Genomic DNA, 14,519 nt, shown 5'->3' with positions numbered 1-14,519 from the left:
ATTCAAAACGGTACTGTATCTTAATATAGATTTTATTTCATTAATTTATCAAACCCGACTGGGCTGATGGCTAAAAGCCACATCTTCTTCTAACCCCCTAAGCCTAAACCTTGCGTAACCATGACTAGTGTTACAGGCCAAGCTTAGCGACTAGGCAAATTTGATCAGGGTGGTGGTGTTCGACGTGATGGTAGCGTCCATTTTCTGTCCTAGCAGTATATGTTGCAGAAGAGTTTTGTTTTCTGCTAATCTTCGTCATAGGTTCTTGGCTAAAATAATTTCATCGATTATCGCTGTGTTAATAAGCCACATAGCGAACAAAATGCTACTTCAGTCATACAACAGTAGAAACAAAATGTTGCTTTTGTGACGGTATGTTTTGCCGTCATCGTTACCTAGGTCATGGCAAACGGTGTGGCGTGCTTCAACGGCGATGGTAGCTCACGCTAGCCCGTGATACCTCCAGCTTTTTCTCTTGCTGCTTTTCGTCGTCGTCGTCGTCGTCGTCGTCGTCGTTTGTTTTCTGTAGCTGACAATTGTATTCACCCTCTCCTCCGGCAGTCACATCGCCCGCGCCTCAAGGGCGTAAATAAACAATGCCTTCATTCGTCTCAGTATCCGAACGGAGGGACGAGACGGAACACAAAGACGGCAGTGGGCAAAGAACGTCGTTGCCAAAGGATTTGTTTACGCTGGTAGGTCGTGTGCTGCTGCTGCTGCTGCTGCTGCTGCTGCTGCTGCTGTTGCTGCTACTACTCACAACGGCGACAACTGCAACTGCTATTCCACTACAACCATTGCCAGAATACATTCTAAGTAGAATTGTGTCTGCTACATTTGCCGCTGCCGCAACCAGTACTGGCTCGCTGAACGAGTACAAGCGATCGACAGCAGCGCTGCTGATGCTGCTACAGCTCTAATTCAATCGAGTCGCAATTGATTTATCGCCGCCGTCGTCGTCATCGTCGCCGCCTACTACGAGACAAGGAGCAGTTGGGGTTCCGTTGAGCATTAGTCATTGCCGTAAATTTCACCGTGTTGTACACCATTTATCGGTACAGCAGCAGCAGCAGCAGCAGCAGCAGCAGCAGCAGCAGCAACAACAACAGCAATAACAAGACGCAAAACACCAAAAGCAAAAATTAGCTACTCGTACGCTGCCCAAGCCACTTCCAGTACAAAGGCAATATTAACTACTACAACTGTGTAGAATGATGGTGTTGTTGTTCTCCGTCGTCGTCGTCATCGTCGTCGTCGTCGTCGTCGTCGTCGTCGTCGTCGTCGCCGCCGCCGCCGCCGCCGCCGCAGTTTTCTTCTAACCGTGTTCGCCTCAAAAAATAATCGACTTCCAAATGCAATTGAGTGGGACGCTGCCGCGGTAAACAATATCAACGACAAATGATGATGCGTTTGGTCATGCTAGTTATGTGAGGTGTTTCGCCCCTTCGGTCACTGTCTGCCCTCATGGTTCCCTGTGTGCGAACGTCGCCCTCTTCTTCTTCTCCTCCTACTACTCCTCCTCCTCCTTCTCCTCCTCCCCCTCTTCCTTTTTCACGCTCGCCGTTAGCGACCTCCCGATGTCCATCCCTTTATAACTGAACTATGACACTTGAACCTGCGATCACCACAGCAACGACAGTAAACCAGCGGCAACTCACTCTGTTGTTTCTCACTAGCGGCAAAGCGACGTCAGAATGTCACGCTGTTCCCTCGTCGAGGATATGCGAAAAAGAAGAACAATTGCGGGAGCGGCACCAATAGTAGCATTTCGAACAACAACAACAACAACAGCTGGAAAAAAAGCAACAATAACACCGTAATCATTACTATCATAATCAACAGCGACAACAGCATCGAAGGTAGCAGACGCGGTGACGGAGGCGGCATCAGAGCAACTAGCAAATTCGATATTTTCATTATTAACGATATATGATACAGAGGATGACCGCGGTGAACAACGCATATCGCCGCTATATGACGCCGTCGAGGAATCATTCTTCCCCTGCAGCTACTGTCATCACCAACCCCTTCTGCCCAGAAACCACTTTCACTACGAAGACGGCGGCGACGACAACAGCAACAACAACAACAACAGAAGCAGCAGCAGCAGCAACAACAACAACAACAACAGCGATGACGACGACGACGGCGGCAGTGATGACTAGCCCTACCGCAGCAATCCCGTTCTCTGTTTGTTCCTCCTTCTTCACTTTTTCATCATCATCGCCATAACGATCATCATTATTAAACACCGATTGTTGGTGTCAGTATCCGCACCATAAGGTATTGCATGATATCAAATCAAGGGATTGTTTTTGCTGGTTTAGATATCGCCTGAGCCAATCATCGTCGTCGTCGTCGTTGCCTTGTGTTTGAGACATCCGGAAGGGGCAGTGGATAGGGCAGAAGAAAGATAAAAGGAAGAAACTCCGTACATACATATAGACATATTATCACGGAGTTTAGTCTGAGTGTGCCTGTGCCGTGTGTGCATATATGCATCGATATATGGCCAATGTTTGTTGTATCGTTACACGAACCAGGTTGCATGGCCGTTACCGCTTCAGCTGCAAGTTATACAGTATCGACGACAACAACAACTCGACGACGAGTGAAGTACCTGCAGACGTGCGATAGTAGACGCTTGGAAATTCGTCACCGATGGTCTGCTGCACCAGGATAAAAAGGGATGTCGGTTAGAATAGAAACTAGTCAAGCTAATTAATTATTATCACTAGTAGAGCTACTACTACAAATATATTCATTGAATAATTGTCTACAACGACGGCAAAAGCACAACACAAAGGAAGCTATACCATCGCGAAAATGTCAGCGCCACATGCGGCGTCAGGCGTTCCCAGTTACATTCAGTTCATTTCGCCTTGAGAAGGAATTTCGAATGGAGAACCACAATTGCGACCGGTGTTAATAACGACCCAGTGACTGTGAAGGGGGGACCGACTTAAAGAGCTTACCGAGTTTCTTCAAACGATCAAAATAGTGAGTGTATTATGTGGCAAAAATGTGCTCCCTGTTTAAAAAGTTCGTTCACGAGCTCCGCCTTGAAGTGGGTGTCTGTGGAGCTCCTCTATTCATTTACTACAGTGCTCATTGCAACCCCATGGCCGGTTTCATCTGCTGCTGCTGCTGCTGCTGCTGCTGCTGCTGCTGCTGCTGCTGCTGCTGTTAGCTCAGTCAGTAAAAACAATACCATTGAGCAACAGCGCTACGTCTAGAACGTTACTCATACGTTCGATTTGTTTCTTTGTTCTCTGGTTCATTGCTCGTTCGGCTTCTTTGTCCGTGGTTTGTTTGTTTGGTTCCACATTTTTTTCGTCAGTTTGTTAGCTGATTGGCTACGAAACGGCTTCGGTCGGACAGCCATCGGCTGTGGCGTGACAGGAAACAGCGAGTTAATTAATGTAAACGCCGATCGACTCACTCGAACTCCTCGATTCGAGAGGCAAACCCTCGAAAAAGAAGATTAGCAACAACGGCAGCGTCAAGGTAAAGTGAAAAACAGAGAGCCGGAAGGCGAGCGTCGGACGGAAGCAGGCTTCGTTGCCCCAAAGGCTATTTACGTCAATGCTACAACTACAACAACAAAGTTTAGTTAGTCAGCAGCTACTGCTGGAGCTGCTGCTTGTTCCATTGACAGTGTATCATAGCGACTGCGCGGCTGCCCCAACAAAGACGCATTCACCTTTCTATCAACAATTGCTCAACTGGACTATCGGTCAATGCATTGATTTTGACCACCTACTGGTCTGTTAGGCTGCATACAGCGTCAGGCGGTGAGGCGCTTGGTTAAAGGCCAGTGTCGTCCTGTCGCTCACTTCTACTTCTAGTACTACTACTACTGCAATTATTACTTACCCACCGACACAGTCAGTCGCTCGCGACCGCTCCAACCGGCACTTGCCCATCTACCTTTTTTGAGCGGTATAATGCGGTAATAAGCAGTCGATGTTCGCCAACAACAAACTGTTTCAATATAAAAAACAGATTATGACGATCCAAACGAATACTTCATCCGAAAGTTTGTAATGTCGTCCATTGATGCCATCCATCCGAAGAAAATTACGCTAACGCTAGGAAGGGTCGTTTAGCACTCGATCTGGAGTTTCATTTGCAAACTTTGATCATAGATGGTCAAAGCTTGTATATCTGGCGAGAGAGAGAGAGAGAGAGAGAGAGAGAGAGAGCACGAATCCTAACTCAAATACTCTTTTCTCTGAAAAGTTAGCCGTTATCGTTATGACTTTTTCCATCGGTAACTAATCATTTGCTCACTTCATCGCTATTGATTTGAGGCACCAGCGAAAGTACGCTGTTATCTACAGAAAAATTCCTTCCATTTCAAGGGCCACCCAAAATGAATCATCGGCGGCACAGCCTTAGTAATATCATAATAACATCTAACGTAATGCCGATACTGATTGGGAAAACGAGGCTGATGATTATGATGTCGTCGTTGCCATGTTGAGTTCGTTCGTTCGTTCGTTCGTTCGTCCTAAACCAGCGTCGGCGGTACCGACAAACGCCGCAGTCGCAGTGCTCCACTGGTTAAACGGTGTGCGAGTGAAAAAGGAGCAAATGGTACCGTGCTAATGATGCACAATTGATAACGCGGCGACGATCGTAGCGATAACGACTCCAGTGACAATCAGCGATTTTTCGACTAGAGTGTCAATTTTATCCTTCTTACACTAATAGCAACACATATATCTTCACCACCTATCTCATTCTGTTTGTATTATCCTACGCAGCTGCTTCGGTATTTGCTTGTAATCATACGAACTACATAAATAATTTCCAATTAAGTGGCATTAAGAAAGTCATTACATTTAAGTTAATGTAAGTTGATTGAGTATAACGTGCTCTCGAACTTGAATTTCACTGTTTAGCAACACGATAACCACTGAAGTGAAATTTTGCCGGTGTACTGGCCTGCGTGTTCTTCACAAACGAACTTCAGATTTTTCTCTATTGGCTAAGTTAGCTATCTGACATATCCGGCTTGCAACACTCTCGATAAGCTCAGAGGCTCTGATTTTCATTGTTGATAGCTTTCCAGAAACAGAGTCTGTTCTCGTTGAGTACTTTTCTATGTGATACAAAAATCCAATTAGCGTTCGTCACGAAGATTTTATGTATTTATTGTCAGCATGTCACAGTAGACGATTACTTGAAAACGAAACGATGTCATAGAATATAGGCTGAATTGTGTTTTGGTGGATGTTTTCATTGAATTCCAGATTTCGAAAACAGAACGGAAGTCGCTTGAAGTGTCTAATGGCGCCGTGAAGATCAACTTCAACAATGTTGGCAACAACAACAACAACTACAATATTGTAGGGTAGCACCACGTCCACTGTAACGGGCTAGACTGAATAGTACTTAGTATTTATCGAGTGCCATTATCAGCATCGGCGCCGGCGTCGTCGTACATTGCTCTTCGTAGCGGTGGTGCTGTTGTTGTTGTTGCTGTTGTTGTTATTGACGTTGTTGTCATCGTCCAGTAATGGTGATTGTTTTAACGGTGGCATGGTGTAGAGTGCATTGGAAGAGTGCTTAAGAGTGCTTCCCTTACGGATGTGTTGCTGGTGCCGTTCGCTGTGAGCAGGGATCAAAGTAGTGACGGGAGGGATTCGGTTTTATTGCTGTTCTTATTATTGTGCTGGTGTGCTGTTGAGGATAGCAGCAGCTGCTGCTGGTGCTGCCATCGCGGCTGCTGTTGTACCTGCCGCTGTCGCCACCCCTTACGAATACGGGGGGGGGGGCCAGCGATATCAGATATTTTGTGACAGCAAAAAAGAAAAAATGGATCCCAGTGGAGTGATAACTCAGGTGCAGAGGGACGAGGAACCTCTTGCGACCTTTCCCCCTCCCCCAGCTGCAGCTGCTGCTGCTGCTGCTGCTGTCACAACCAAAGGTTAGTAGTTGCAGCAATACCTAGTATTATTACAACAATCATTGCTAGTATTATAATTGATGCTAAAAATGATGGAAAAAGGCTCTGCAGAGAATACTCTTGAAAGGTTACCGTAAGCTGTCTAACTCTCAGTCGAAGTTCTTTTTCTCTGGAACTGAGTTTCAGAAACAAATCCATCTACCCACTGTATCTGTCAGCGCTGGTAGTACATGTTTGACGTGGGCCCGTTTTGTCTGTTTATTTCGAGACGGATTTTTGTTCTTTATTTGTTAGGGATGTGCGTGTTGCAGCTGTTGGGGCAAGCTATATTCTGGTGCAGATCTTGTTACTCAGACCGAATTTCTTTCCCAGGGAAACCTATATTGGACGAATCAATTTTGGTACTAATCAAAAGTTAAATAGAAGTTCTTATAATTATATTTTTAGAGTTAGAAAAGAGAAGAATACGATAGTGAACAGATTTCTCCCTGTTCCCGCCGACGACATTTAAAGATGCCGTTGCCGTCGCTACGCTGTTGTCGAACGCTCCCGTACGATGATAGCCACGCACACGCCTCAATATACTCTACATTTTAATGGCACGATTTTCCATCGTTCGTAGCAAGAATCAAAAGCTATTCCAGCAAACACAACAGTGAACGACAATGAACGCTATGAACAGGTTCATACCGTTCTGTCAGCTATTGATACCATGTGAAATTGCGCATGTCTGTGCGTACGTTATCGGGCTCCAGGTGGATTTTTTGGTACTAATCGGCAGTCAAGGGCAGCTGTTTGGCAACACGACGGTGACGGCCAGCAAAACTCCGGCCCAAGTCGATGGCAACTACCTAATTCTACAAATAGGATATAGTCGCACTATACAAATAAACAGAAAGAGGCAGGCATCTAGAGCTGGCTAGTCAAGTCCATTCAATTTTATATTAAATAGATTTAGAAGTGGCAAGCAGACGCAATGTTTGGAAGACTTAACAATAGACTTACTTGTTCCTGAGAGCTATTAATTACACATACTATTTACCAGTTGTACTGGGTACCGCAAACTACGCCTCTGTCAAGCAGTGATTTTAGCTACAACTGTTCTCAAACATTAGGTTAACTGGAGCTGCGTTTACTGTAATACATTCAAATTTAGCTGTTGGTAATGGGTTTCTGGTACATATCGTATAATGGAATTTTTCAAAGCCGTACCTCTAGTATTTTTTTGGATGTAGTAAATCTCACAAGATCTATCTTTAAACAGACATAGCTAGGCATACATACAGAAAAGTCTTTTTTTTTTTTATATGCTCTGTTTGGTTTTAGTAATTTCATTGTACCTGGGCCTTTCCATTACTAATTTACTTAAGAGCTCAAATTCAGAAAAAAGCATCGCTTTAAATTGGGTTTAGCAGAATCTGTTTCAGTTTTTGTCGGCCACCCAGCAGCAAACCTATTAGGGAAGCGTATGTAATTCAAGATGAATTCCCTATTTAGCTCAATCGGCCCTTAGAGAAATGGAAAAATATACGTAATGCAAAAATAAGACCCTTTCTGGAACGTGTGAACTCTGGAAGTGAGTCCGGCCACTGTATGCCAAATGGTCGTAAACTTTAGACATTTTTTAGCTAGGTATAATAGGGCAACAATACGGATGACTATTGTTAAACTGACTTTGACTTTATCTATTTGGCTTGGGGGCTGTAGTCCTGAGGTTGCAGAGCAGCCAGTCTTGGTGGTCTGTAAAACCTTAGTTTTGCTTACAATCGGCTAGTGAGATGAGAGCTCTAATTTTCCACATGATGCAACAACAATGGTTATGGCTATCGTTAAAAGAACGAGCTTAGGATCCTGTTTATTCAGAGATAAAGATAACACTTGATTTATCTCATTTAGTGTATTACTGTAAGTATTTACCTTTAGCTTCACATTGGATGAACGCATAGTCTACCTGGAAGTGGCCGACATTTACATATAATTCTAATCAGCTTTAAATCAGTACATATATACGTGACAGCGTGAAAACACATCACTTAAATTGCGTGGCGCGTCCAGATGAGATGGTCACCAAATGGCTGTTATTTCTTGTGTATCACTATACCGCGTGATATTCAGCGATAGTTTTCTATAACTATCGCTATTAGATACCTATTGCTACTGCTGCCTGTATAATTGTAGAAGTAGCCATGGCCACGATAGCTGCGACTACAAGTTTCTCTATCAATAAAAAGTAGATTGATTGATTAACAGCTACTTAATTCACAGTATTTTTTCGTTAATTCACTAAAAACAGTCGATTGAACCCTGGATTTTATCACGAATTTAAGTAGACGTCTTCGCATAACCAGCTAAAGGCCAAGTGTTATTTCTTTCTATTATAATTATAAAAAATGCAAATACGCCGTTATCAGAAGTAAATAAATAAGCAGATTTAAAATATATATATGTGCAGGTGGTAATGATGTAGTAAGGTATTATACTATACAAATAAAGGTCTACTTAAAGAGACAAACGTATTCGAGCTGGTTAAAATTTCGGATTTGTTAAAAGATAAATGTTGGCGGAAAAATCATAGATGTGCCTGTTCGTGATGAAGAGTGTATTTCATCTGTCAGTTGCCGTGATGTTCTCAGGTTCGCAATCGGATGGTGCTCATCCTTGACGATCTTGCAAGAAGACGTACTCATATATGCCACAACGCTGTACAAGTGTTTTTTATAGTTGCATTACATAAGACTGACTGATATCTGGTTAGATAAAAGGTCTTTCGCTGACCTAAATACGTTCAGTAGACACTGTGTTTGGCGCACCAGCTTCCAGTGATTAGTTTTGACCGCGAAAGGTGTTCTTAAAGCAGGAACGTATAATACACGCAAACCGCTCGAAGCTTTAGGGACGAATACATTTTTGCACAAAATCGTCTCAGAAATGATTAGGTCAACATAGACAAGCTTTAATATCAAGGTTGCGACTGCAACAGCAGTAGCACTCTTGTACTATCGTCAATTGTACACGTGAGCGTACACATTGTGCATCATTCTGTGCAGCTGCTACCTATTGGGACATGCCATCATCTTCAATGTACGCAAGGGCTGACTGAATCTAAACCATACATATTTTATATAATAATAATGACAAACGTTAATATAGCAACCGTAATGACGATGATCATGAATAACGCTTATGTACGTTTTTTTTTTTTTTTGCCGATAGGGCAGCTGTAGCGTCTGGTAGCGATGACCGTTTACAATTAGTATACGCTATCGTCGTTATTGATGCTTGTTTGCGATGCAAGCGACGAAGGAAAGCCATATAGCATCACTGTGACAAGGCCAATATAGATACAGCATCTCCTGTTGCTGTTTTTGCTATCGCTGTCGCTGGAGAGGGAAACAAACGACTTCGATTTATTGCCTTTAGCGACAATAGAGCGATTATTGCGGCTCTGTTGATAACGTTATTCCTATATATGTACACTGTGGGGCATGGTTGTCGCCGCGAGGTCATTCGTCATAGTAACGCATCAAATGCCTCTTATTTTAGGGCTTTTTTTGACGATTATTCTGTCATTTTTTGACTGTACCATGCTACCCTGTGTAGGCTGGATTTTGCAGTAAACGACCGTTCCGTACTTCGCGTGGTGTTAATCGTTTTTTTTTTTTTACTTCCATTGCACAAACGTAGTGGCAAATTTATCCGAAAAAGTTCGACTATGTCACACTTATTACCCGTACGAAAGAAAAAAGAAAGCAGCGGTTAAGGTTAAAATCTTACCTGATTTGAGCTTCGCTCACGAAGTATGGTATCGGGTCACTCCTGTGAAATAAATCCGAGATGCTACTTAGTAATCGAACATTTTCTAAGTTCTATTTACACGGTTCAGTTGAACGAATGTGACGAACTTGAATATGAGAGTGCCAATTATCTCGGTGCCGTTAATTAGTCAAGGCTCAATAGCAAGCAGTTGCTCCTGGGCGTGCTGCACATGACCCATGATGCGCTTTGTGTAGTGGGTAATGTAAATGATATGAATGAAACGTTTTCTAATGACGGTTTTCGTGTATCAAAAATTCCAGTGGCTCGTGAGTCTGGACCTACGGGTAAAAGAGCTGAGTGCGTAGTCGTGTGTTTCAACGGCATCAAGCACTTATCAATATAGAACTCACCCAGTTTCCTGAAATACTTGGCCGTTATCATTATTTTGTCACGGTGCAATGCGGTCATACTTCGTTGGCTCGGCGATGACATACGCCAGAGACAGGCAAATTGACGGACGGACGGTCGGTCGGTCGTCGAAGTCGATGATTGAAAAATACGACAAATAATTTGTGAGACACGTTACTTTAGAAAGTAAGGATATGCCTAAAGGTGAACATGCCAATAATATCGCATCATAGTTTGAATATGAAGACATCGAAAACGCGGACAAGTACTTAGACAGGACGACAATTGTTAGTATTTCCTTTCCCGAGTGAAAAACTTACGTCATCGAAGTTACTCGAACAAATGCGAAGGACAATCGAGCGCCTTAGACAAAGTACACGGTTAAGCCACATGGTTGAATCGTAATGCCGTGTTACTGTCGGTGTGAGAATCGATACTGCGTTATGTTTTTGTTAGAAAATTGTGTCCTCTGCAGTACTCGAACGATAGACGGGAAGTGCCAAAAAACATTCTTTGTTAATACTTTGTAAAATTATTTTGTAATGATTAATTTGTAAAAAATTTCGTTTCAAATAGATATGGCTAAGTTGTTTTGATATACGGTTTGTCTGCGACATTTTGAGGACGAGGTGGGCCAGTTTTGCAGTGTCATTTCAAGGCTAAACCCATCTGAAACGTACTGTCATTTTAGGTAGAAGCTGCCAGAGTCAGTCCTCAATAAACAGCCGCAGTAATTCGCCCTCTGTGCAATTGTAATAACACAGTAAACATAAACGGGCCTGGTTTGCTCCGCTCTGCATACGTACGCGTGCATAACGTTAACGATAGTTCCCCATTGCAAACTGCTCCCCGCCAATCGGGGGGCATGCACAAAAGTGTAGGTACAATTCTAATATGTGACGCGTATACATAGAGTATTATGCATACGGCCAATTATTTACAGCAGGTATTCTAGTTCTATGCAAAACGAATGGAAGCCATAAAACGCAACAGTAGAGGTTATCTAATCAAGGATATCTGAATATGTAGTTGATTTCGGCATCTGTTTGTTGTCCTGCTGGCCAAAATGTAGATGCATTTCTCTGGTTGCTTGCCGTCTATTTACAAACGGTTCTCAATGTACAAAACTCTCACAATGAATTGATTCAGTTAGCCTCGCTTGGACTGAGACACGTCAAGTTTTTATCTAGCCGCAAACTCAGACTTCCTAAACTACATAATTGTCCGCAGGTAAGATTGATTACCGCTTATTTTAAATGTATAGTGTACGTCGTTACGACATACGGATCGGTCGGTAGGGACAGCTTAGACGTACTATGTTAGAAGTAGTTTGTCGATCTGAAGCAGGCCAGTTAACATGAATTACTGGTCACTTACCATCGGTGCCGGGTTCACGTTACTCTAAAAATTTTGACCGTTCTTGCTTTAGATCGACTTTCTACTTCAGTTCAAAAAAATGCGCAGAAACAGGAGTTAGGACGAGTCGCTGCTGTTTCTGCCGCTGTTGCATAGTGCCAAAGACACAGACTCAGATAAAGAGAGAGAGAGAGAGAGAGAAAAAGGACAAGGTTATTGCCAATACCTACAAGTGACGCCCTGCCCAAAGCGGTGTCAGGAGTAACACAAACATAGCCAAGCAAGCGAAGTGACGGACGAACCAGTCGGCAGTTGTATCTTCTATAGCAGCAACAGCGCCAAAGGCACGAGGCAGCACTAACTGTAGGCAGAGTACGACGACGACGACAAAAGCGTACTACGCCTAGGTGACTACAATAACAATGATGACAACTCCCAAAAATGCAATGTTACTGTAGTAGAAGTTTCTGTATAGGTCCCTCTAGCGGCCAATTGACTGGTTGGTTGACTTCTACATAGATGACTGGCATACGATTGGCTGAGATTCAACGGGTGAACCACGGCCATGTAGGCAGTGATGCTTGTACGCTAGTAGCGGCCATTGCTGCCAGTCCTATGCGATACGAACGACAAGCAGCAATTATCTACTGGTGTTCTGGGCCTTTTTATTCGGCGCTACAATTGCCACACGAGATTGTTTGATCTCCCTTCGTTACCCGATCGCAGCCTTGACGGCGACGGCGACATTGGGGATGCTGGGCTTGCTCGCTGCTCACGCTACTACGGTCACTGCAGCTGCTTCGGCCACTAATCGCCTTGCCGCCACGACGGCTGCTGCCGTCACCGCTACGGTGAGGCTGCTACACGCAGAAATGCAGAGCCGACCTACTCATCAGTACCATTATATATGTAGTATGTGCGTGCATATATATATATATACATAAATCTATGTCAAAACAAGCTATTTGTGCTTATAGCAACAATATCCTTAATCTAGATCTGATCATATACATGGTTTATGTGTGTTTAAGAAAACCATTTTTTGAAAAATTATTTCGTGGCTCAGAAGAACCACTAATCAGTGTGATAAGAACCAACTACAGAAACGAACCTAAAAGCTGTGCACGACAATTAGTCCCAATCTTGAATATACGTATACCTATCATGTGACTTTTATGAAAACTGATAAGATAAATATTGCCACTTATATGCCAGTATGGTAGTTGTGAAACAAGTTTTTGACGAACAGTAAAAAACAACTTTGTTGCTACATCGGTGACATACATGCCTGTACAAAAGCCTTGGCAATATTGCTAATAGAATTTAATTCGGTATTCCGTCTGGATGAAACGGAAGCCCTCAAGCATACTTCGCTAGAAAGAAATGCTAAACATTGTCAAAATGACTGTATCACGGAGTTATGATCGTCCATGGCCTCGCTATTGCTCGGAAAAGCCATCTTTCATTTAAAACGTGTAGTTCAAGTAGAAGGTCGCTGAATCCTAAAAAACCTAGGGTGTTCTATCATAGCAGCAACTTCATTCAATCTTTCAAAATGGAGAAGGTTTACATTGAACATAAGTTTCACTGTCAGCAACAGCTTGTTGCAGTTGTGCTCTGTAAGCTTTCAGACAACTATGGCGACGATGATTCATTCTTAGCCGTTAGGAAATCGCCAAGATGATCAGCGAGCAATAGTGATTCTCGATAGTGCGTTACCAAAAAAACTTACATTGGGCAAATTGCTTTCCTCTTTATAGCATTCAGAATCTTTTTTCTTGCTAAACTATTGACATCAGTGTTCGTTAGTTTATAATCATTGAGCTTAGATGGCGCAAAAAAATATGCAGAAACTCGTTAAAGATGCCTTTTTTAGAACCGCTCATGAGTATTCCTAACCTACGTCTTCCTTGCAACAAAACTCTCGAACCGTTATTTAGCTTTTTGAACACATAAGCGATGCGGGCTTTTGATAAAATCTTAAAAAAGCAACGAAAACTAAAGTAGCTAGACAACTGAAGTTGACAAACCTTAAACTCTTTCGGATCATAGCCATATGTCCTCGGGTAGCAATTGTATAATCGATAGAATTGTTCCGATGTAATCTATTGTGTCAACTAAATTTTTAAAGACTTGAGACGTTCAGCGATATGATTTTTTGAAGCTTTTTAAGGCACTACTTCAGTTTCATTGAATGAAACGCGAAATATCAATTTTTGACATAATGCACCTTACGGAACACTGGCAAAGACAAGCCTATAGTGTATAGTCGGGGATCTTAAACAAGGTCAATCGAAAGACAAACTTGTTATTTAAGTTCCGTTTAAAATTTTCATCGAATTTCTTACGAAGATGACACCTCAATACAAGCTTCAGAAGTCGTCTGGAGGATGGAAAATTTCTCGTCTTATCTGCCCATAGCAACTTCCCTTCGGCAGAATTCCCAGTCGTCCATTTTAAAAATCAGACCAACTTTCTCAGTTTTATAAAGCAGCGGTGCTTATATATATAATAAGCAGTACAGACACGCTAGACTGACCCTTTGGCGAAATTCGTCTACTGATCTCTTTCTGTTGGAACATGAGGCGTCATTCGAACTGATACATTGATCTTAATGTAGCGCAGAATTTTAATATTCGCATGTAAACACTTCTATATACAGGTAATGAAAACATCCTTTAAACCTTCGCGTGAAAAAAGGCGCAGGGTAATAAATGACACAGCGATAATTCACAAAAGTCTATTCATCGATCAATGCAGTGTTCCCAAACATGCTCTAAATAACTAACGTGTAGAGTGCTGGGGAAAGATGCTGAAAACTGTCAGTCACGCTGACCCAAGTCGGTTTTGGGGGTAAAGTGGCCGAGACTATTTTTGTCTGTTTGCAACTCCAAAGTACAGACACTATCATAATCCTCGTAATAGTGTAATACTAAGGCCTTTTTCTACGAATGCTAGGGACATACGAGGTGGACATACAATTTGAAGCAGGACGGAGTTAAGCATTGCCACTTTAGATAGTTGGCCTCCACTTATAGGTTACATTATTAGTCGTGCTGGAAAAGCATAGACGTCTAGGATCGCA

At 42.9% G+C, this 14,519-nt stretch overlaps 1 protein-coding gene across 9 annotated transcripts in view; it reads left to right on the top strand.

Moving 5' to 3' along the window:
• The first annotated feature begins 141 nt into the window (after positions 1-141).
• Positions 142-14,519, top strand: part of hzg (CTD small phosphatase herzog) — a 28,024-nt gene continuing 13,646 nt past the window's right edge. For 3 of the 9 annotated variants that reach the window (XM_022816375.2, XM_086973908.1, XM_022816370.2), the window contains exons 1-2: positions 142-4,857; positions 5,259-5,935. In XM_022816375.2, the coding sequence (XP_022672110.1) occupies positions 5,824-5,935 (112 nt within the window). In that variant the 5' untranslated portion in view covers positions 142-4,857; positions 5,259-5,823. The remainder of the gene's footprint in view (positions 4,858-5,258; positions 5,936-14,519) is intronic. The other 6 variants (XM_086973907.1, XM_022816374.2, XM_086973906.1 and 3 more) reach the window with 6 other exon arrangements.

This window comes from Varroa destructor, unplaced genomic scaffold (assembly GCF_002443255.2).
Source record: "Varroa destructor unplaced genomic scaffold, Vdes_3.0 BEIS01000007.1, whole genome shotgun sequence".
In the NCBI taxonomy this organism is placed as follows: domain Eukaryota; kingdom Metazoa; phylum Arthropoda; class Arachnida; order Mesostigmata; family Varroidae; genus Varroa; species Varroa destructor.
Note: the sequence above shows the minus strand (reverse complement) of the source record. Positions and strands in the feature narration are given on the sequence as shown.